Source organism: Octodon degus, unplaced genomic scaffold (assembly GCF_000260255.1).
Source record: "Octodon degus isolate 3935 unplaced genomic scaffold, OctDeg1.0 scaffold00122, whole genome shotgun sequence".
Lineage (NCBI taxonomy): Eukaryota > Metazoa > Chordata > Mammalia > Rodentia > Octodontidae > Octodon > Octodon degus.
Genome location: NW_004524698.1, coordinates 5,626,429 through 5,649,792, shown reverse-complemented (window position 1 = coordinate 5,649,792; position 23,364 = coordinate 5,626,429). Strand labels below are relative to the sequence as shown.

At 38.1% G+C, this 23,364-nt stretch overlaps 1 protein-coding gene across 6 annotated transcripts in view; it reads right to left on the bottom strand.

The window, feature by feature from the left end:
* Positions 1-23,364, bottom strand: part of Enox1 (ecto-NOX disulfide-thiol exchanger 1) — a 661,835-nt gene that overhangs the window by 18,800 nt on the left and 619,671 nt on the right. For all 6 annotated transcript variants that reach the window (XM_023700180.1, XM_023700182.1, XM_023700181.1 and 3 more), the window contains one exon: positions 6,257-6,359. In XM_023700180.1, coding sequence (XP_023555948.1) covers positions 6,257-6,359 — 103 coding nt within the window. The remainder of the gene's footprint in view (positions 1-6,256; positions 6,360-23,364) is intronic.

Sequence of the window (23,364 nt, the reverse complement as noted above, 5' to 3'; positions counted from 1 at the left end):
TATAGGAGCTTCCTAAATAAATAGTTCTATTCTCTTGTAGCTCCTTTAAGGGAACTAGGATGTTGCCTGGGAAGGATAAAAGGAAAGCTGTAATGCAAAAGGCAATAAAAAGTGCCACAAAGCCTCAACTGTAGATACTTTATGATCATTTGGGAGTGACCTCAAGCTTTGCAAGAAGAATACTACTAGCTGAGGGTGGAAAATTTAGCTAATAGTGAACTGGTGAATCTGCAAAGGGACAGACTCAATTACTGCTAGCAATCTCCATAGATAAGTAGGAGGCCTCCATACTTAAGATGGGCCTTCCATAGTGGAAAATACAATTGTAAATAACTAGTTTATGGAAACAATCAAAGGAAAAGAGGAAGTTGTTAGTACATTGGGCTCTTTTGCATGTCTCAGAACCTTCAAAGCAGAGAAACATACAAAACAGACCTATACAACTGGTACAAATCTCACTAGGAAGACCCAGTTAAATGGGCTACCTGCATAAAAGCATTCCATCAAAACCACTTAGTTCATTCTCATTTTTGAACCTCATTTGAAACAAAATGAAAAAAAAAACCAAATGGAATAACATTTAAATTAACAAACTAGTATTTTTGTTTTTGGTTTTCCTTTGTTCACTGCATTTAAACACCTTGGGTTCAACACTTGGCACCAAAGCAGTACCAAGTGCTAGAAGGAAACACTGCGTGAAACAGACAATGTGCCAGCTCTTGTAGAACTCTTTTCTAGGTCAATGTATCTGATAAACACAAAGGTTAAAATATTTTTAGATAGTAGTGAGAATAAAGAAGAACACAAAACAGGTAATAGGCTAGAACAGATATTGACCTTGAGCTTGGTGGAATGTTATTCAATACTATGAAGTCAGCACAAGGCCTCTCTGAGAAATCAAAATTTCCCCAGTTTGAGATGAGAAGAATCAGCCACAGAAATCTTGGAGAAAGACCAGGTAGCAGCTACAGATAATGCAAAGGCCCTAGTACAGAAATGAGGGGGCAGAAACACACTTGACTTGAGACTAGCACAGTTTACATGTGGTGGTGGTGGTGGTGGTGGTGGTGGTGGGGTCTGGATTGTGGAGGCCTTGGAAAGCAGGCCCAAGGAATTAAATTCCTAATGTAGTAAGAAACCACAAGAGGGCTCAGCAGTGAACCCCAAGGAAGCCCAAAATTCAGGGGTTAAGCTGAGACCTCAGCAAAAGAACATAAGAGGGAACAAGCCACAAGATCATGACTGCGGCCACAAGATCATGACTGCTGCCACAATGGCCAAGACAAGAAAGCACGTTCGGAAGATTCACATCTGACTTCAACCTTGCAAAGTGCAGCTGAGGGATGGAGGGAGCTCTGAAACGGGCAAAATGAAGTGCTGTGGCCATGTGAACCAGAACAGTTTCAGTGTGAGGATATGAGCCCGGCAGCAGTGGGTTGAAGAAAAAGGGTAAGAATGGAGAATGGATATATAGATCATGCTTTGCAGAGATAGGTTTTCCATCTGTGTTTTTACTGATTTTTTTTTTTTTTCCTGTGTTGGGGACTGAATTAAGGGCCTTCACATGCTTGGCAGAGCACTCTGCCACTTAGCTCTGTCCTAAGCTCTTCTCCTCTTAAGGTCTAAGATACAGAGGTCCTTTCTCTATATTGATGTGCATGACCCTCTACTTCCCATACAAGGTCACTATCTAAAGGGGGATGCAGCTCAGATAGTAGTCCTCGTAGGTCACTGAGCATTGTGTTTAAGAAAGACCATCTAATCATCCTCCTAACTGTACAATATGACAGCTCAGCCAATGCTGAATAAGTGGTTTGTTCTCCGGTACCCAGTGGGATAAATGCCTCAAGCCATAAATACGCAGGATGCCCTTCTGTACTGCCCCAAGCAGGATCGTTTAGAAATCATCAGGAATGGTAGTTTCTTACAAGCCAAATCCATTCCACTCTCATCATTTTCTCCTGTGAATTCCCATTTTAAAATTAGACTGGCTAACTAATCAGATCAAAATGTCCATTTGTAATTTGAGTTTGGTTGGTGGATTATTTGAATGGAATGAGAAAAGAAATTCTACTAGAACATATTCCTCTTCCTCAGGCTGCTTGGAGTTTTCATTCTAGATTCTCATGTCAAGTGTAAAGTTGTGGCTGAGATTAACTTTCTCTACATCCCTATTAGTTGATAAGGCCCTGGGAAACTTCAGAAGACCCTGCCCCCTACCAGCTCTGCAGGGCGCATGGGCAGGTAGGGACCTCAGCTCTGAAGAGGAACAGCTGTGTCTCTGGACACCATGACATCTTGCTTGGGGGGGGGGGGAGGGCAGCAGAGGCCTGACATAAACAAGCTGGAAGGAGTTCTGCTTCACATCTTAGCCCAACTTTGGCTGTGTGGACACTGAAGTGGAGGGCTGGCAGGGCAGAAGCCCAAGTCTGAGAGAGGATGACAGAGGGCTACAGGCACTGTGTTTAGCACTAGTACTTTAGTGCCTTGGCATTCTAAGCAGCTTTAGCTTTCCAAAAATCAATTTGTTTGTTCTGTTGATGAGTACAAAACCTGAGCATGTATGTTGGCTACTGTTTGTTTTTAAAATATGTCTACCTGTCTTATTTTTTAAACGAAGTCCCTGTAATATCTTGGGCCACTCTGAATTGTTGCTTGTATTTGAAATGCCCTTGACAAAGTCCTTATCTATTCAGTGAAACACTGTTCATGATTTAGGACTAGTACACAATGAACAGAATCTGTATGCGTAGCAAAAATCCTCTTTTCAAAGGCTTCTCAAGTGATTCTTTTCCATAGCAAAGGCTGATGATTCTTAGATTTGGCCCTTGGAAAATGTTTGCCGATTTACTGATAGGGACATTTATACCTTGGAAGCAAGATTTTGGTCAGTGACTCATTCCTTATGGTCAGTAGCTTTTAGAGAAGAACAGATCCCTCCAGATTACTTTTCTTAAGTATAGCCTAAATATAGCCTAAACTCTATTCACTGAAAACACTAAAAAGTCAAAACTCAACTTTCCGTATTTCTGCACATTTCATTTATCCACTCTTGAATGCCCAGGAACTTGGGGAACATTCCAGTTCTGACATAGACTGTGCATACAGTGAGACGGTGACAGTAATAGAAATAGTGGTGTGAGCAGGCCCTAAGGTGCAGCAGCACCCCTTGTGTACCTCGGTGGATGTCTCAAACCATAGAAAACTCAGAATTGTGTGCAAAAGCTTGCCTGACCATGAATTCAGAGGGTAGTATTCAGAGGTCCAAAGAAATTTTGAAGAAAAGCTATTTTGTATAAAGTTAAAGATGTTAGGAAGACTGTGATTGTACTGTATCTGAAGGGATCTGCATTGATGACTACCATTGACAAGGTGCCTGTAAGAGGTACTGGAATTGGAAATCTATTGAATTAATATTCAAAAGCAAGAGAAGATAGAGTGATACACAGTCAAGTTATATTATCAATATCTCCTCAGAAACATTAGCTTAGCAATATAAATTTTGATCTATTTTCTTTTGTAAATATTCAATGGTTTCCAGCCAAATATAGCTTCAAAAGTTTGGTCTCAAAGTAAAGGTACTATTTCTCTCACAAACAACTCTAATATGTGCTAGATCAAATATAGGCCATATGTGAAATGAACTAGGACAGTGGCAGTGAACATATGACACATGTGCCACAGCAGGCTGTTTGTATCATTGAAAGCTCTAAAAGGTTTGCCATCACTGGACTAGAAATTCTGGCGCTGACATTGGGTAACATTAAGCTGACTTAACATGTGGCACTAATGAGCAATGAAACATCAAGTGTTACCCTGAAATGCCTCCATAACATCTAGTTCCTTAAAGTTCAATTATATGTCAGCTTGTTTTCATAAGAATTCATTTAAAAAAATCCTAAAATTGAAACAGTGAAATACTTTCTAAGAGCCTATTTTCTTTAGTAGAGTTAGAATACAGTAGAACAGAACCTTCACTGTCAAGAGGAAGATGTTGCAGAAGTATTCAATTCTAAAAGACTTAGAATCCAGATGTACAAAGCTCCACATAATGATAAATACTTAAAAGATTTAAAGGATAAGATAGGTCATTACAAATCCTAATACTGTGTTATGGTTTGTGTCTAGTTGTCCCCCCAAAGTCTCATACAGTCATGAGTCCAGGACTTCTAGAGTTTGAGATGAACTCATGATCCACTGGGATTATGGGTTTTAGTGCTGCTGGGATTATGGGTGTGACTACTTCCCTCAGCCTGGGGCAGAGAGCCTGAATGCTATTTAAGACAGAGACTGACTTCCTCTCTGCAGCCATTGTTGCTGCTCCTCCACCTTTTTGTTCTCTGCTCTTTGCTGCCACCATGTAAGGTTGTTCTCTGCCATGTGCTGGCGCTCTTCCTTGGAGCCAGCTGAATATGGACTGAAACCTCCAGTAACTTGAGCTAAATAAACCTTTCCTTCCTTCATTTTGGGTGTCAGATATTTGTTGCAGCAACGAGAGAAGAGTGAGACATATTGCAAAAATTAAAAACAAACACATATGTAAATATAACCTCTCTATCAACTCTTATTAATCCATAATGTGTAAGCACACAATTTTTAAATTTTTGAGGCATCTGGCTAAATGCATTTGTAAATATTTGATATATAAACCATACATTTCTCCTAGTAAGTATGTAGAAGACTATGTCAATGACGTGTTCTCCAGTGATATATAAAAAGGGACGCAATCTCTGGGAATAGTAAGAAAATAAAAGAGACCTTTTCTAACTATTTTCTGATCCTGAAAGGGTCAGAATTAGTCACATTTAAACAAAGAAGGAAACTTTTCTAAAGATTGTTACATGCTTCATTCATAGTCTAGGAGTATCATGGGGGAAATTACATTTTTGCCACAGTGAGTGAAAGAGATACAGTTGTCAGAACTGGGCACATTTTCCAATAGGAGAAAAATCCAGTTACCAACTAAGTATGGAACTGGAACTGATAGCACATCAGCATGTCTTCTGAGACTTGCGCATGGCATGTTATTACAGCTGTATATCATCAGAGAGGAAAAAAAAATAATTGGTTTTCCTTGGAGTATCTCTAAGTTGATGTCATATTCAATAACCCTGTACTTGAAAAATCTATATATGATGGATGAAGTCTGGACTATCTCTTGAATTTAATTCCTCCTGTGCCAGCTTCTGCAGGCCCCAGTGTACCTGTCATTTTGAGGTGAAAGCATACACAGTATTTAGAAAATGCAACCAGGTACTACTTTTGCCAGATAACAAAGTACATGAAAAGAATTTCTCATGTGTATAGTGGCCTCATTCTTCACTGTTAACTGTTCCATGGAAAAGGAGCTTGAAATGGGCACCCCACCTGGGGTCAGTGCCAAGGCACAACTTGAACCAAGACTGCGCTCTAAGGCAAGGGCAGTACCTTCTTCCTTAAGGTTGAGGGCTTCAGGGACCTGCCAGCTGCTAAGGAAGGTTCTTGGACATACTACCACCACACCTTAACAGGTATTCTGCTCTGAGAAAGTAAGGACTGCTGCTGGCACTCCTGATGATGAATCTCAAAAGAGAATGGTTAGGGGGTCTGTTTTTGGGCCAGCCAAAGAAAAATGCAACCTAGATGTGTTTTGTGGGGCAACTAAATGTTTCAGGTGAACAAAACCTTTCTTTCTCCTCCTCTCCCCTTTCTTAGTGGTCTGCTTCTTTTGTCCATCTTGTAAAAGTGAATCTGCACTTGGATGGGGAAGTTTGGATTAGACTGTCCAGCATTCGCTCTATCATAGGAGTCTGGCTACATGTACTGTAGGTTTGGCCTTGGGGCTGTTTTTAGGATGTGACTGCTAAGAGCCTTCAAGGTTAATCTCTGAGTGCAAACCTGCACAAGAGCCTGTCTTGGTTTGGAACTTTGGACTAGAACTAATATTGCCTCTAGTCAGGAGGGCCATCCCTAGTTTTAGAATTTGAATTTGTGCCTTGTGACATGCAAATTAGTATGTTTTATTGAACTCAGTTTTATGTCCAAAAAGCAACTAATATATGTGCATGGCTGAAGGAAAGGGAAAACTTGACTAGTTTGTATGCCACTAATTTATACTGTGCATAATATAATCTTGACAAAATTAATTGTACTTCCAACCAGAAGTCAAAGCAGTTTAAATTGTTAACAGTTGGAGGTGAATTACTAAAACATTAAATTTTATGCAACAGCTAAGAATTATTTAAGGGAATAGATGAAGGAAACAGAATTTCCTTACCTATTAGTAGAGCTTCTTTCTCTGATTTTAAGCCTTGGCTTCTTTTCTCAATATTGTTCTCTCGGTCTTGGTTGACCAATGCAACTGTCAACACATTGATTTCCTGTAAAGTTAAGAAACAAAAGTCATATGTGTGTTTATATATTCTGTACATGTCAATAAAAAACACCAAGTTTTTAAAAGTCTATAAAAAAGGTCATCATTTCCATTTTTAACTGATGATCAAATCTTATAAATAATTGACCTATTTTCTCACCAGTGGAAAAGTAATTCTAAATCCTTCCCCCTGACTTCTATTCCCCGCATATCAAGTAACTTTATACAAGCAGCAAATTTGGCACATATTATCTTAACGTCTTGTCCATGTTTTGATTACATTCTGTCCACTAAAGCTGTATTTAACTGTAGCTACTTTAACATGCTTTATTTCAAATATGAAAATATTTCTCAGAAAGCTTATAAAAGACAGTCCAATTTGTAATACTATGTTAATAATTTGAGTGAGTGTGTAGGAAAACAGGACCTATTGGGAAACTGAAATAGAATTCTTGGTAGGAATATTTAAATTGAGTAGGTATGGATTCTGATATACAGTTGGGAATGACAGATAAAGCAAAGGCTAAGAAATTATTTTCTTTGGAAGCTAAAAATGAAGAATTGTGCAACAGTCAATAACACATGGAACACTGAACCTGGACTATTTTTAGTTCTCTATAGTCTTCATAATTTAAAGACCGATATAAAGATTTAACTTCACCCTTCATCTTGCTATTAGGACTCAAAACAGAGTGTGATTTAATAGAAATCCAATAATCTGCATATATGATCTGCATAGATAGGACAGTGGAATCATTAGAGAAGTGAAGTCTTTCAATTTGGCTGCTCACTGAAGAATGGCTCTTACAAGAGACCCAAGAGGTGCCCTGCACAGAACTCTACCACAGAGATGAACCAGAAACACAAATGAAAAGCTGTACTTTGAGGACAGTGATGGAGCAAAGACTCTAGAAATCAACAAGGAAGTGACAAAAACTTTAAAACAATATGGAGAGTTAGGTAACCTAGATAAAAGAACAAAGAAAACTGCAACTTCAACATCAATTTTTGGCTGAGGGAGTTAGAGGAGAAAGGATTCCACATTTCTGGGGAAAGATAAGTGGGAAAGCATCAGTAAACCTCCATCTTAGCTGTGGACCTGCAATTGTACCTGTAGGGGCCTCACAATCATCACGACTGTAAGTCTGCCCAGTCTTAGAGCAACTACTGTTTCAAAAGACACAGTATAATTGAGCCTCTCCCAAACTGTAGAGCCCAAGCGGCAATAACAGCCACTGGTAATTCTGGTGGCTAACCCCTTGAATCACAGAAGCCTTGGCCCTTAAAAGTATGTATGTTCTGCAAGCAGGCACAGGGGCCGTGGGTGTGATCCCCAGGGCCTGCTGTGCTGGCTCCACCCCCAGGGCATGCTGTGACAGCAACTGAAACTTGGCATGGTGGTGCGTGCCTGTAATCCCAGCTCTTGGGAGGCTATAAACAGGCAACTCACTGAGTCTGATCTAGTAGTGAGACCCTGAACACCCTGTAGACCCTTCTCTAAAATACAAGGAAGAAGAAGGAAGAGGAGGAGAGGGGGGAGGAGGAAGCGGATGGGGGGAGAGGAGGAGGAGAGGGGGGAGGAAGAAGAGGAAGAGGAAGAGGAAGGGGAAGGAGGAGGAGGAGGAGAAGAAGGTTTCATCAGGCAGAAGACAGCCCCCTCAGCATCTTGTGGCTTTAGGACTTGTGGCTTCCAGAGACACAGGCAAGACTCAAGGCTGATTTGTACTTGCAAAATGGGAAGAAGGAAAGGTTATCTTCCTAGACCATTGCTTTAGCAAGTCAGGAGACAGTGTGGGAAGCATGCAGACAATTTGGGAGCCCTAGGCTCATAACAGTAAAAACATCTTCTGGCTCTTGGAGACCACAAGAACATCCTGAGTTTACCACAGTTCCTTCAATGAACCTTAGAGGTATGGTTTTACTCTCATATTTCCCTAATATTATGACATGAACCTAAAAAAAATATGCTCCTGCTTCACCTCACTTTCTTGACTTTTAACACAAGCCTAAGAAGCATGTACTGTGATGGCTTTAGCTTAACCTAGGGTCATTATAATATCATTAGCATTGTGGTTTTGATCCCCCAATGGGCTTGGGCAACTTTGCTAGTTCCAGCTTTAACACTGAAGTTCCTGGGTTCACCTTCCAAGGTGAGAGTGAACTTACTTCTCAGTTGACTGGAAAGTAGTCACATTAGTTACCACCTCTTATAGCTCAATTCTAGGAAAACAAGGGAAACCAACCCTGGAGCTCACTGCAGTTCCTAAATTTCTAACTTGGGGTACTGCTCACTTGAAATACTTCCTTGTGTATTTAAACCTTAATTAAATCTGAAACAGATGGGACCACTCTAAGTCAAACTTATTCTTGAGCTTTCTCTTCGGCCAATTCACACTCTATGGAGTATATGGCCCCTTAAATAAATCTCTGCCTCTTACTACTTATGTGTGTCTGCTTAATTGGAGCCTGGATGTCAGGCAAGACTTTGATCAACTATCTGACATCTGTGCTGCTGGTGCAAAAAGTCTCTGCATTACCCATACCTATCTTTTAACAGTTGGGGAGGGTCCTGGCTATGTCTCAAAGTTTCAGGATAGCACCGTAAGTACATACCCTATGAGCACTAGCAAAGATCTCTTCCTAGCCCCTGGCCTCAGTACATGAAGTCCCAACATCACACCCACACCCACACCCACACCCACACACACACCCCACACAACCCTATTCTCTAAGTCTGTGGAGAGTTCCCTCCATACCTTGCAGCTCCAGAAATGCAACTACCCCAAGTCTCTGCTACTTGCATTGGCCAATGAAAACTAGAAAAGGTCCCCAACCCAGCCCACAACCTTGGGACTGTAGTCATAAGTGCAAGAGTCCTGGCATCAATCATGTTTGTCTCTGGGAACCAGGGAAAGTTCATGTTAATATCCTTTAGGTCCAGGACGGAGGGTACAATTGCCAGGAGCCTGTTAGCTATAAGCAGCTTCCTTGTGTGATTTAGGGGTATTCTCATCTACAACTTACAGATCCAGGGCAAAAATACCAAAATTACAAGCCCTGGTGCCACCTGCATTTAACTTGTGAAACCTCAGGAAGGTCTTCTGGAAAATAATCTGGAGTATAATCAGGATTATAATATAAACACAAGCCAAAACATCATTTCCACATATTTCAGGGTATCTATGAAAGATGTCCACAACTCACTTTCTTGGGACCATACATGTTGTTGCCTAAAGCCCCAGCATCACATTCATGTGTCCCTTGGGATGTGAAGAAGTTTCTATCTGTCTCTTGTGACTCTAGGAAAGTGCTATAATAACTAAACCACTCATATCGCTTCCTGGGATCTAGGGAAGAATCCCTTTATTTTCTACACCTTGAGTCCATGGTTACCAGTACCACATGTGCTCATTTTGTAAAATATAAAGAGCATCCTAACATAGACCATCTAGAACTGTAGCTGCTTGTGCTTCGCCTCAGTCACCTCCTGCACTAATCTTGAGAGTACTGGGGAAGGTGTCTTTCACATCCTGTGTTATGGCTTGTGTTGAGATGTCTCCCCAAAGCCTTATGTGGTCATAAATGCGGGTATATTTTTTAGAGGTTGCTAGATCTAGAGTGTGTGCAGCTGGGATTAAGAGTGTGTGATTACTAAACCAGTTTACTGATTCATTTGGCACGCACCCTAAGCCCAGTAGCCTAGATAGAATTCAAAAGGGGGCAGAAAGAAGCTACTAAAGTCACTTGGACTTGCTGCTTGCTACCTTCTGTCTGCCCTGTTGTCATGCCTCCTTGCTATGAAGCGATGCAACTGCAGACTTCCATAAATTGTGAGTGAAATAAATCTTTCCACTTTAACTCTGGGTATCAGGTATTTTGTCTCAGCAATGAGAAAAGTAACTAAGACAGACTTTGATACCAAAGAAGTGGGGTTGTTGTTGTGAGTATACTTGACCATGTGGATCAGGAGCCTTTGGAAATGGCTTGTGGGAAGATTTTGCTAAGGTTCAGAGATGTTGGCTGAAAAAGCAGTCCTACCTAAAATTTTTTTTTTTGAAGCAGTAAGCTTAATATTATTATCTTATCTGAATGTCACTTTAAAACATAAAACAGAACTGTTATTTTCTAACAACCATGGATATTCTAATATTAACATTCCTCTAAAATGTTAACAGAAACAATTACATATTTCTACTAAAACAGTTACATATTTCTACCCTAAAATGTTTTAGGCTATACTTGTTGAGAAATTCTGCTCAGAGCTCAGAAGACAGACTTCTGGTAGAAATGATGATGCAAAGACCAGGCTCAGGAGGCTTATGCTTGATAGAACTGCATTGGCTGCTGGACTCCAGACAAAGTGTGTTATGACTTGGCAAAAAATTTGTCTGCATTTTGCTTATGTCCAGAGACTTTGCCTGAAACTGCGATTCAGAGTGGTTGACTAATCTTATAGAAGAAATTTCAAGACAGTCTAATGTTGATGGGGTAGCATGGCTAGTGTTGGGAGATTTTAATCAGATTTATGTTGAGAATCAAGAGGAAAGAACCTTGTAGAATGATTTAAAACATTTGGCCAGAAAGAAAGCCCAGGAAGGCCCTGGACTGCAAAGACAGAACAGAGTAGAACACAGTTGCTGAGAAGAAACAGGAAAATAGAAAAGATAGCCTGAGGATATCACAGGAAGCTGCAGGACTGCACAACTTGGCAGCCTCAAAATTGCAAAAGTAAAATACTTTGCTTTGAGAAACGAGCCTCAGAGTTCACAGATTGCCATAGATTGCCTCAAATGATGGACATGGAACTATAAGACTCAATGTTTTTTTTCTGTTGGATTTGGACTTGTTTCAGTTCTATCCTTTTGTATCACCCTATTTACACTTTTGTGATGGAAGTGTCTATTCTGTGCCAATGAATGTTGGAAGTGTTTACCTTTCTTTTCATTTGTACAGGGGTTTAAAGCTAAGGCTATTTCTTAAATCTCAGGAGAAACTTTGGACTTGGACTTTTCAACATTGCTGAAACTGTTAGGACCCAGAAACACTTGGAGATGGACTAAATGCTTTTTGCATAAAGGGATGTGCACAATTCTTTGGGGTGCTTGGGGGAGAATGTTATGGCTTATATCTAGATGTCATGCCACCCTGCCTGGATCCCGCCAACTATGAACTAAAACTTCCTCAAACTGTGAGCCAAACATAGCTTTTCTCTTTTAACTTTGGCTTGTTGGATATTTTTTTCTCAACAGTGAGAAATGTAACTAAGACATCCTGTGCCTCAGAGATTGTGCTTGTCACCTGTGCTTGCCTCGTGAGAAATGAAGACAGATATCTCTATATACATAGTACCATGACGGCGATAGCTGCCAACCTAAGCCCCAGTGCCATCAATACTTGACCCAGTGGGGTCTGAAACACACACCTTGGGAAATCTATGTTCACTGTGAAGTTGTATAACTACTTTCACGAACTGCTGCAATCTTGATCGTTGAGGCATTGACAGGCACTGATGACATCAATCACAGCTGAAGCAATCACACAATTGAGCTAACCTATATCCAAAGCCAATGAACCTACACGACTGATGCCACAAACCTGTCAAGGTAGAAAAATCTTTCTGATAAAAGCTATTCCATAAAATTGGGAGGCAGCCATTTCACCAAATGCATAGACATAGATAGGGATACAAGAAACATAACATCTTCAGAATAATATAATAACTCTCCAGAAAAGAGCTCAATTTGAAGGAAATACATGGAACGTCTTGTGACAGTTAAGCTTTTCCATGTGATTGTCATGAAATCTGCTTAGGAGATTAGTAAAGTGCACTTCTGATTGTGTCCAGACTATAGAGGTGACCTAGGGGACCATGCTTGGTCCCTGGTCCCTCACTCTCTGGAGATCTTCCCCTGTGATCTGCTCTCTGGCTTCTATAAAGTGAGTAACTATTCTCTGCCACATCCTTCTGCCATGAAGTTTCTGTCTTGGAGCCAGCCAACCACAGATGGAAATCTCTGAAATCATGAGTCAAAATAAACTTCTCCTCAAAGTTTCAGATGTAGATATCTTGTCCTAGCAACATGAGAGATGGCCAACATATGCCTAGAAGGAATTTAAAATATATGTCTGAGTGAGACACAAGAAAATATAGTAGACAGTATAAATAAAAACAATAATTCAAAATATGAATGAGAACTTCACCAAAGGCAAAGAAATCACAGAAAAGAACTAATCAGAAATACTGGAGCTAAAATATTAGTCAATGAAATACAAGTCCAACTGAAAACTTCTACATCATGCTAGACTAAGCAGAAGAATTTCTGAACTTGATATCAAATCTTATGAATTAACCCACAGAGACCAAACCCCCACAAATATTCACATATTGTGAAAATTGTAAAAGGGCTGGGGGGAAGCAAAAAGGTACTATAAGCCTATTTCACAAGAGATATGGACATTAGGCTAGAGGAGGCTCAAAGGACCTTAGCTAGATTTACTCTCCACTGAGGTATATTATAGTCAAAATGTCAAAAGTAAAGAAAAAAAAAATCAAAAGTAGAAACTAAAGTGTCCTAAGAAAAATGCTGTTGTATATAAAAGAACATCTATTAGACTTATGACAGAATCAGTAAAATTTTAGTGGCAAGTAGAAAACTGGACGATATATTAAAAGTCTTGAAAGAAAAGCAAGAAAACAAAACTAAAATTCTTCCCTATCAAGAATACTATATCCAGCAAAACTATCTTTCATAAATAAGGGAGGATAAAATCTTTCCTCAATAAGAAAAAGCCAAGGAAGTTCATCACTATTAGACCACCTTACAAGAAATGCTTAGGAGAGTCTTATATTAGAGAGAAAAAATCATAACAAACATGAATGCACAAAAATGTACAAAACTCACTAGAGAATAGATACACACAATAAAGAAAGAGAATGAAACTACAGCTTAGAAAATACCAAATAACAAAGTTAAATAGAGAGGTGGAAAGGAACAAAGAAGATACAAAATAAGACAACAAATGACAAGGAATTTCACCTACTGATAACAACTTTGAATATAAATGGATTATTCACCAATCATTTAACATAGATTGGCATAATAGAACCAGGAAACAAAAACAATTCCCCAAGGCCAATACAAGATAAGACCCAATTATATGCTACCTAAAAGCAACTCACTTCACTGGTGAAAATACTCATAGACTTAAAGTAAAGGGCTGGAAAAGATATATCAGGCAATAAAAATTAAAAGCTATACTATATAAAGTGGACTATACATATAAAAAATTGTAAAAAGAAAGAGAAAGTCATTATTTATTGATAAAAGATCAGTTCAGTAACAAGCTGCAAAAATTATAAATACATATGCAATTACTTTTTTTTTTTTTTGTATTTAGGACAGGGTTTACAGGGTCTACAGGGTCTCACTACATAGATTGGATTTATAGTGATCCTCCTATTTTTAGCCTCCCAAGTGCTGGGATTACAGGTGTGCATTACCATGCCCAGTCTCAATCGCCATCTCAGTGTGCCCCAGGAGTGGGGCCAGCATGGGCATGCTGGGGGATTGAACCCCAGCCTCTGCGCTCTGCCTAAGCAGTCGCTTTAGTCCACTGAGCTATCAGGCTGGCCTATATGCAGTTACTTTGAAGATAATATGTATTGTTATATGTATTATAACAGCTTGTTAATTTCTTATGACATTATTTTGAAATTCTGTATTGCTTTTGTTTCTTGTTCTGTTTTTGTCTTTATGTTTTATTATTCTTTTTAAAATAATAAAAACATATGTACCAAAAAAGGGAGACATAGACCCCAATACAATAATACTTGGGGAATTCAACACTCCACCTTCTTCAATGCATAATTTTTTCAAGCAAAATGAACGAAGAAATATCTAAGTTGAACCACAATACATAACAAATGGATCCAACTGATACCTACAGAATATTTCATCTAACAGCATTCTTTAACTCAGCACATGGAACATTCTTTAGGATTACATAAGTAATAAGTCTCAATAAACTTCAAAACTTAAAATCATGTGATCTATTTTCTTAGACCACAACGGAATAAAACTACAATTAAAAAAAATGATAAAAAATGCACAAATACTTGGGAACAAAAATATTTTTCTAAATGATCCATAGACATCTAAGGAATACTATAGTAAAATTGCTGAAAAATCCTTAATAATCCCATTCCTAGCTAAAATATTTAAATACTTAAAATAAATTTAAACAAGGAAGTGAAAGATCTCTATAGTAATTTTTTTTTTTTTTTTTTTTTGTACTTTAGGGAAAGGTCTACAGGGTGTTCAGCGTCTCACTACTAGATCAGATCCATAGTGATCTGCCTGTTTATAGCCTTCCAAGAGCTGGGATTACTGGCCTGCGCCACCAGGCCCAGTCTCAATTGCAGTCTCAGTGTGCCTGAGGGGCGGGGCTGGCACCGCAGGCCCGGGGACTAAATCCCTGGCCTCTGCACCGGCTTACAGGCACTTTGATCTGCTGAGCTTTTTGGCCGGCCCTACAATAAAAATTACATTGATGGACAAGATTATAGAAGTGACAAAAATGGGAAAATAAGCTATGCTCCTGGACTGGAAGAATTAATGTTCATAAAAAGACTATGTTAACCAGATAATATATACAGTCCATGAACTTAACAACAAAAATGCCAACTAAGGACCTTCTGCATAGCAAAGGAAATAATAGAATTAATTAATAACCTATATAATTGAGAAATAATTTTCAAACTATCTTAAATCATTATCTAGAATATATATGGTATGAAGAAAAGTACCATATAATCCAATGAAAAATAAGCTAAATTTCTGAATAGATACTTCCTTTAAGACATATAAATGGCCAGTAAGTATATGAAAAAATGCTCTATCTCATGACCATCAGGGAAATGCAAATTAAAATCATAAAGAGATATCTGTGTGTGTGTGTGTGTGTGTGTATGTGTGTATGTGTGTGTGCACATGTGTGTTTATTGGGGATTAATCCCAGGGCCTTACACATGCTAAGCAAACATTTTATCATGGTGCTATGTCCCCAGTCCCTGAAAGGTTGGTGGAAATATAAATTAGTACAGTCATTATTGAAAGTATTATGGAGATTTCTTTCAAAAAATGAAGCTAGGACTATGATATAATCTAGACATTTTACTTCTGAGTATGCCTCCAAAGGAAAAGAAATTATTATTATTATTATTATTATTATTATTATTATTTAGGAAAAGAAATCATTATACCAAAAAGATATTTGCATTCCTATGTTTATGTTAGCACTATTCACAACATCTAAAACACAGCATCAAACAAGATGGTCACCCATGTATGGGTGGAGGTGGATAAAGAAAATGTGTATGATATACATATATTTGACCACAAAAATGAATGAAATCCTGTCATTTGCAGAAGCATGGGTAGAACTGGAATCAGTTTGTTCAGAAAAATAAATCAGACACAGAAAGGCAAATTGTACACTTTCTTACGTGTAGAAACTAACAATTCAGTGTCTCAGAAGAATGGAATGGAATAGTGGTCACTAAAAGAGTGGAATGGGAAGTTCAAGATGTTGAAATGGAAAGAAGATAGATAATGGGACTCCAAAATGAAAGGTGGAATTAGTTCTGGTTTTCCACAGCACAGTAGAATAGCTACTGATTTTTTAAAAATCTATGATAAAATGACTAGAAAAGAATGAAATTCACAACATATAGGATTCATATGTGAAGAGACAGGAGTTATAACCCTGATTTGATTATTACACACTATATGCACATATCAACTTACCATCATATAATCCATAAAGATATACAAATATATCTCAATAAAAAGATGTCTATCAAAGGAGGGCTAGCACTTTGAACAAGAGTTAAGGATAGTCTTTACATTAAATAGTGTGGAATTTGTTCAGTTGCGAGAAGATAGGGAGGTATAGCCAACTGGATAAAGAACTTTGATGGCCTCTAGACAAATGGGTTGGCAAGTGTTGCCAGAATTAGAACTGACTATAGGATATTGAGCTAGTTAATACAAATTAACAATGCAATGTTAATACGAATTAGCAATGCAATACACAAAAGTCAGTAATTGTTAGGAGTTTGCTAAGTACAAACACCATCTGAAAGCAATCAAAGGAGAGAAAAGTCAACACATGCTAATTAATATAGACAAATGAACTTAATTTAAAATATGAACTATCACATGTAAAACAAGGTTAATTATAAATTGCTAAGAAGGAAAGCTCTATTGAGAATTATGGTAGGTAGTATCTGGTGAGGATTTTGGGGATTCTTTCATGTCAGATCTGTTGGAGACTGAGTTATGAAAACTGAGAACAGGGTGAAGTAAAGGTAAAGAACTGAAGGAAGCACAGTGATTTAATGTAGATGACAGGTAAGGTCTTGGTTGACTAAAGAGCATCAACTGGAACTTGAAATGATGGTAGAAGTGCCGCCACGAGAAAAGGGGTCAGAAAGAGTTGAGACAATGCAATAAGGTAAGCCTACAGGAGGCTGTACATAAGGGTTATGACAGGTGAAACATGTTCATATACTTCAAAATCAAAACAAAAGCAGACCTTGTGAGCCATCCCCAATAGCAACACAATAAGGACTTTAAATAGAACAAATACTAAGGTTTATGTGAATGAGATTAGAAGAGTTTCCAGAGAGTTACAAGGATGGGAATAGGAGTTCCTTGTGAGATGAAGTAACATATGCTGTTTTCTAATTAGGCTATCTCAATTAGACCAGAGAAGAACTGTGTGTATACCTCATATTTTTGGGCTAGTGAGATCAAGGACCCTGCCAAGGTTTTCTCAGCAAAATCTTAGGGATAAACAGAGACATGCACTGGGCTTCCATCTTGGGTAGCTACGATAGCTAAGAGAATACAGACTGAGGCTCTGTAAAAGTTTCCCAGGAGACATTTAGGAGAAAAAGAAAGGATGGAAGAACATTAACTAGTATGATGATTGCATCATTAAAAATACAAATAATGAACTGCAGAGCTAAGTGTAAAAATATCTTCAAAAGAGAGTGATCTGTTCACTCTCCTAGATGATGCCTACATGATAACTGGGGCCAAATGAAATTACCCAGAGTTTAGCAGACAACAGGCCACATTGATTGCTTAATGAGAGAAATGGATGGTAGAGGGAAGGCAGCATCTCAGGAGCCAGCAAGGAACAGCAAGAGTAGAACAGTATGGCTGGGCACCTGTCTCCATGTCTAAAGCTGGATTCATACAGCAGGGCTTTACACAGCACCCCAACAAATGCTACAAAATCAAAACTATTTACAAAGAACCAGCTATGGTTATTGTGGTTTAGATTTTTTAAAGTCCCTTAAAAACTTCAGATGTTCATGTGTTCTAAGGTAGGGCTTTCACAAAGTGATTGGATCATAGGGACTATATATAGCTTAATGTGCTGTGGCCTGATCAGCAGGGACATTCAGTAGGGGTGACCTAGAAGGGACTATCTCTTTTCTTGGCTCTTCCTCTCTTTGCTTACTGGCTATCACGATGTGTGCGGCTGTCCTCTTCCCAGCCCCTTCCACCATGTTCTTTTGGCTCAGAACCAGCCAGTGATGGAATCAAAGCACTAAAACTGTGAGCTAAAATAAACCTCTCATCCTTTAAGTATAGGTGTTGGGTATTTTTGTCTTAGCAATGAACAAAGTGAGTGAGACAATAACCTACCACTGATGCTTGCTTTGCTGATGTTTTAGAATTGGGCAAACAAGGATGGAAAGAAAACAAAAAAGAAATGTAAAGAGAAAAGAAAATGTTTAGGACCAACTTTCTGTGGAAATATCTTATTACTATTATTACAGTCTGTGTTCTGCTGACCACAAATACTATACTTTTGCATGGTCATCAACACTAACTATAGAGAAGACACAACTCATTGTAGGGCTCTCATAACAGTCTAGCATGTTGAGGCTTTGCAGGTTTAGAAATTTTCAACTTTAGGTTTCTATGGCATCTGACTAAGATATTTAAAAGCAAGTAATATGTACAGGCTTTTGAACTTAGAATCAAGATGATTGGAGGTATCTCTAAGAGCTCTGTTCAAGGTAGAGAAGAAGCTGTTTTTCTCACTCCTCTAGGGGGAGAAAGAACTACATTACAAAATTGAACAGGACTCAATTAAGTTGATCAGGAGGGTTCAAATGAGTGCTTGTGTTTCATAATAAACTAGATTTAAGCATCTCCAAAAGGGAAAATACTGTGTCCATTATAGTCAAAGGTGTGCCCAAGCATATTAACTACAGTCTTAGGTCTGTAATATAATTTAGTGAAGTGGAACAACTTGTGAACACTCAAGAGCTATTACTGTCTAAGTGCTCTGGCACCTAAGCCTGCCGTGAGCAGGATAGAAACTTTGACTCTGTCTGACAAAGTCACATATGGGTAAATACTCATGTCATATATTTTGCAAAGATAAACAACTATACAAGACAATGTGTTTTAAGGGATGGTGGTGTTAGCCATTTTCTGTGCTGTGTTTTTATTTATTCATCTATTTAAAAAGACAGATTTTGTCTTAGTGACTCATGAATCATTAGTTCCCTTGAAAAGGCTAATCTGATTTTTCTACATTTATAATAGTATTTGCTTGAACAAGATAATTTTAATTGCTAGTTGTCTGACAGTTTCGGGTAGTTTCAAAAGTACAAGATAGATAAACAATATCTTTACACCTTCATGTTTTCTCTCAGGGTCAAAAGTCTAAATTATTATCCCAATGTTAAAATTGCTACATCATCATGACTGGCTAAGATGAACTGAATACAAAGACAATATGGAACTCCAAACCAAACCTTTATTGCATTTAAGACAAGGTTGTTCCTGTTGGTCGTCCCAGTAGTGTCTATGCCATATATATAAATCACGTGCCTAGTCTGCCAAGGACCTCTAAATATGCTTGGCCACTGAGTCCAGAATGTTAAGAATTATATGCACACTAAGCAAGCGATCTTAGAACAAATAATTAAGAAGGAAATGTCAGCAGATAAGTTGGACAGATCAGGATGAGGAGCTGAGCCTTTATCTGGAAGACTTAACTAGTGGACAGTTTTCAGCAGAGAAGTAATATGAATTTTGCATTTTAGGACACTGATTTGAAGGTAAATGAAGATGGAGTCAGGGACAAAGGTCAAAGACCAATGTAACAGTCTAGGCATTTTAACCCTTTGATAATGAAGGTCAAAACCAAGTTAATTATGTGCAGAATGAAAACAGAAGAAATATTTAGGAAACAGAATGTTTTAAATTCTAGTGACCTGGTAGATGAGAAAAATGTTAAGAACAAGTAGGTATGTTGGTGACAAGGCAAACAAAGAATTAAAGAAATATGGATTATGGTGTGCTTAGGTTTAGAAATTTTCAACTTTAGGTTACTATGGCATCTTATTAAGTTATTTGAGAGGAAGTAGTATGTACAGATTTTTGAAATTAGAATCAAGGTGCTTATGTTCTTTTGATGAGTACTTCTCAGGTTTGTAGAAATCAGAGTCAACTCTAGGCTTCCTTAAGCTTTATATAAACAAGGTGGATTTGCCAACTTCAGGGTTTCTTTCCTATGACAAACTTTCTGTATGTGTGGGAGTCCCTCTGGGCCTCTTACAAGGAGATGCTCAGTGTGTAGGATACACAAGAAGCCCGGTGAAGCAAGATGATTGGTATCACAATAAAACTACATGTGAACATGTGTCAAAACCCTTCTGGGAACAACTTCTTGTGGAGAAAAATTGGTCATGATATTAAATACTAAGGGAGAATATTTTCAAGAATAATGAAAGGTATAATAGTTTATATATCATCTATAATGATGGTGGGGGAATGCTGAAGGTAGGACATAAACTTGGACCATACCCTACTAGTTTCTTTATTATTTTGAATGAGTTAAATAACCTCTACAATACTATAATAAAGATCTAAAAAACAACTAGACTTCATGTTTTACCTAGGATGTTCCAACTTATGTGTTTTGCAATTGTGGAACACATTCTTCTGGAAGATTGAATAATAAATTATGCATGGTTATCTTTTTTCCCCCAAATTTAACTTTTCACATTACTTTCTCAATTCTCCAGAAAAATAGAAAGGACCTTATCAGAATAAGAAATTTTTATATTACTTAAAACAGAAAATTATGAAGACCCACTGTCTTTTTACCCACTGAAATCCTTTACTCAGATAGATGTAATGTGCTTTGAAAAAGGAAAAAGGAGAGGTCTGGCTGATGCTCCAGGTGTCCAGAGATTCTGAAGTAGAAGTGAGTATGCACAGGTCAAGTGGTGGTGAAGGAGATTACTCAGGACAAATTGTTAATCATGTATAAATATCCAGCAGGAAAGAAACGAGGTGAGATCAAGAGTTTCCCTACAGTGAGAGCTATTAGATTATGAAACAGTCTTCAAAGGCAACCTGTGAGAATGCCATTCACTTGACATTCTAAAAGCACACCAGAATACAGCATGCACATTGGAAAGTATTCTACACCTGATACCAAAATGGGCCATATGACCTTGTGTATCTTTTCTTAGCCTGACTTTTAATTCTAATTTCTGTGAAACTTAGAAGGACTCAGCCAAGTTATGGAGAAAAGATTTTTAATAACTAGAAGATGTAGATATCAGAGACTTTTTGAAGACTCTATAGAGTGAGATACCTGAAGGCAGAAATTTCCCTTATCAATTACTTTTCAGAAATGACCAAAGTAATATATCTTTTTTAAAAAAATTTGTTGTTGTTGATATAGGGTCACACTATGCAGTTTAGACTCATAGTAATCTTGTCACAGCTTTCCCAGCACGGGGATTACAGGTGTATACCACCACAACTGGTTTCAGGACCAGCATAGCACTCCTGGAGTTCTAGGGCCTACACGGCATGTGGTACCAGAAATCAAATTTGGGATCTTGAGCTTGCCAGGCAAGTGCTTAGACCATCAAGTTATCTTCCCAGTCCTAATATATCTTTTTTCCCCATAATTTTATTGAGAAACAAATAGCAATGAGACAGTTTCAAACCAAATTGGTAGGACAGTTTCAATAATTAACACATTGCATACATTCTTCCTAGTGGCTAATTGCTGTACAAGATGCAGACTTGATATCCTATTTACAAACACCATTAGAAGAAATCCCTCTATTCATTTAAAGAATGTAACTATGTATCTATCCTAATCACTTTGAATACACAGATACAAAATGGACATTCATTTGTATCCCATTTTTTGGTTAAGTTCCATCATTTAAATATTATAGGTGTGTAAACTCAGCAAAATATTCTAAAAGAGTTCAGTAGTCCATAATAGTATTGGGTCTCCTGCTTCACTGGCAATGTCAGGAATTGTTGACCTGAGTCTCCTACAGCTCAACATATCAGCATGGCTTTACTTCTTATACTTCGTTTTTATACTTTTCTGCTGGATGGTTAAGACCAAAATAAAGCAAGGCCTATGCAACAAGAGTTGTAGCTTTTGGGTCTGATAAGGTCAGTAAAATCCCCTCAGGATTTATCCTGAGATCCTATACCTCAGATTGTAGAACCGTTGTCAGTCAGCCATGTGGATGAGTCACGGCCATTGCTTGGCCAATGTGCTCTCTGTGAAAGCCTGAGAGAATGTCTTCTCTCCATGTGACTCTCCTTAGGTACACTCTACATCATTGATCACTTTCCTCTTTGGCCCCATAATCTCCTTGGTCAGAAAATTTGGGACACTACTGAGTTACATGACGTTACAGTACAAGTTCTCATATGTCCTGAGTCTTAATTTGACCTTGGAAGGCTAGGGCCAAAATGTTGGCTTTTCTTGAGGCCCTCCTTTTTCTCTAATTTTGGTCTGCAAACTTAGGTTGTTAACCATCCAGAAGACAAGCTTATTGTTATTACCATACAACCTAGGCTGTTAGGCTTAAGCTCGCTGTCTGAATATCCAACATCTTAGGCATAACATGGAACAGGTATTTTTCATCAAGTATTGATACACTGAACTTTAAGTCCCTATAGAATATGATGAAAAAACATTTAAAATTAGAATATATTTAAAAAATAGGGATAAAGAATTATATACTTCTTATATTTACACATAAGTTCAAAAATCTAACCATATACAACCTTGAAGCAGGACTGTCCCACAATATTCCTTTTCCTATCTCTAATATATCTTTTAGAAAGCTCTTTTTCAGTAGTTCACTGAGTTGGAATTGTGCTCTGTTATTGCTTTGTTTTTATCTCCTTCTACCTATACAAGCCTTTTTAGATATAGGACAGGGCTTCTCCACTATATAACACTCTTTCTTTAGTCCTTTCACTCATTATTACAAAGGCCTCCTTACTTTTAGCACTGCTTTTTTTTCTCCTATGAAACTTCTTAAATCTGTGGTGTCCCCAGGCTGTGTCTACTGCCTCCCCACATGGAATCTCTGCTTACTCATGTAACCCCATGAAATGCCAAATAATATTTTCTTGGTCCTCTTGTTACAGTTGATTTCACCAAGATCAACCCCTCTTAAGCCATTTCCTTCTCTTCTGATATACACAAGGTTTTGGTCTTTATCCTGCTCATTTTTTGTTAGTTTTCAGTATCTTTTTTCTCCTACTCTGGTGTCATCCATAAGAGAGAGGTTCTTCTCTCCCTTCTCTAATAGCTTGACCTTTGTCCTTGTCAAAATTCATTCCCCACCTTTGCTTTTCTATTCCATTTTATTAGAGTTCTTTCATTCACATGGTTTCAGCAATGATCAACTATAACTTTTTTAATGAGAAAAAACAATAATACAGAATTTCAAAACAAAAACAATGGTCACTATATTGCGTATTGTTATCTTCAAAGTAGTTGGTCAGATAAAAGATACAGGCACACAAAATTGATCAAACAGTAAAAGCACTAATTGTTCTTTTCCATGAACTAATAGAAATTAGTAGTATAATTACTGTAGCCATCTTTTTTATTTTTTGATGGTACCAGGTATCAAACTC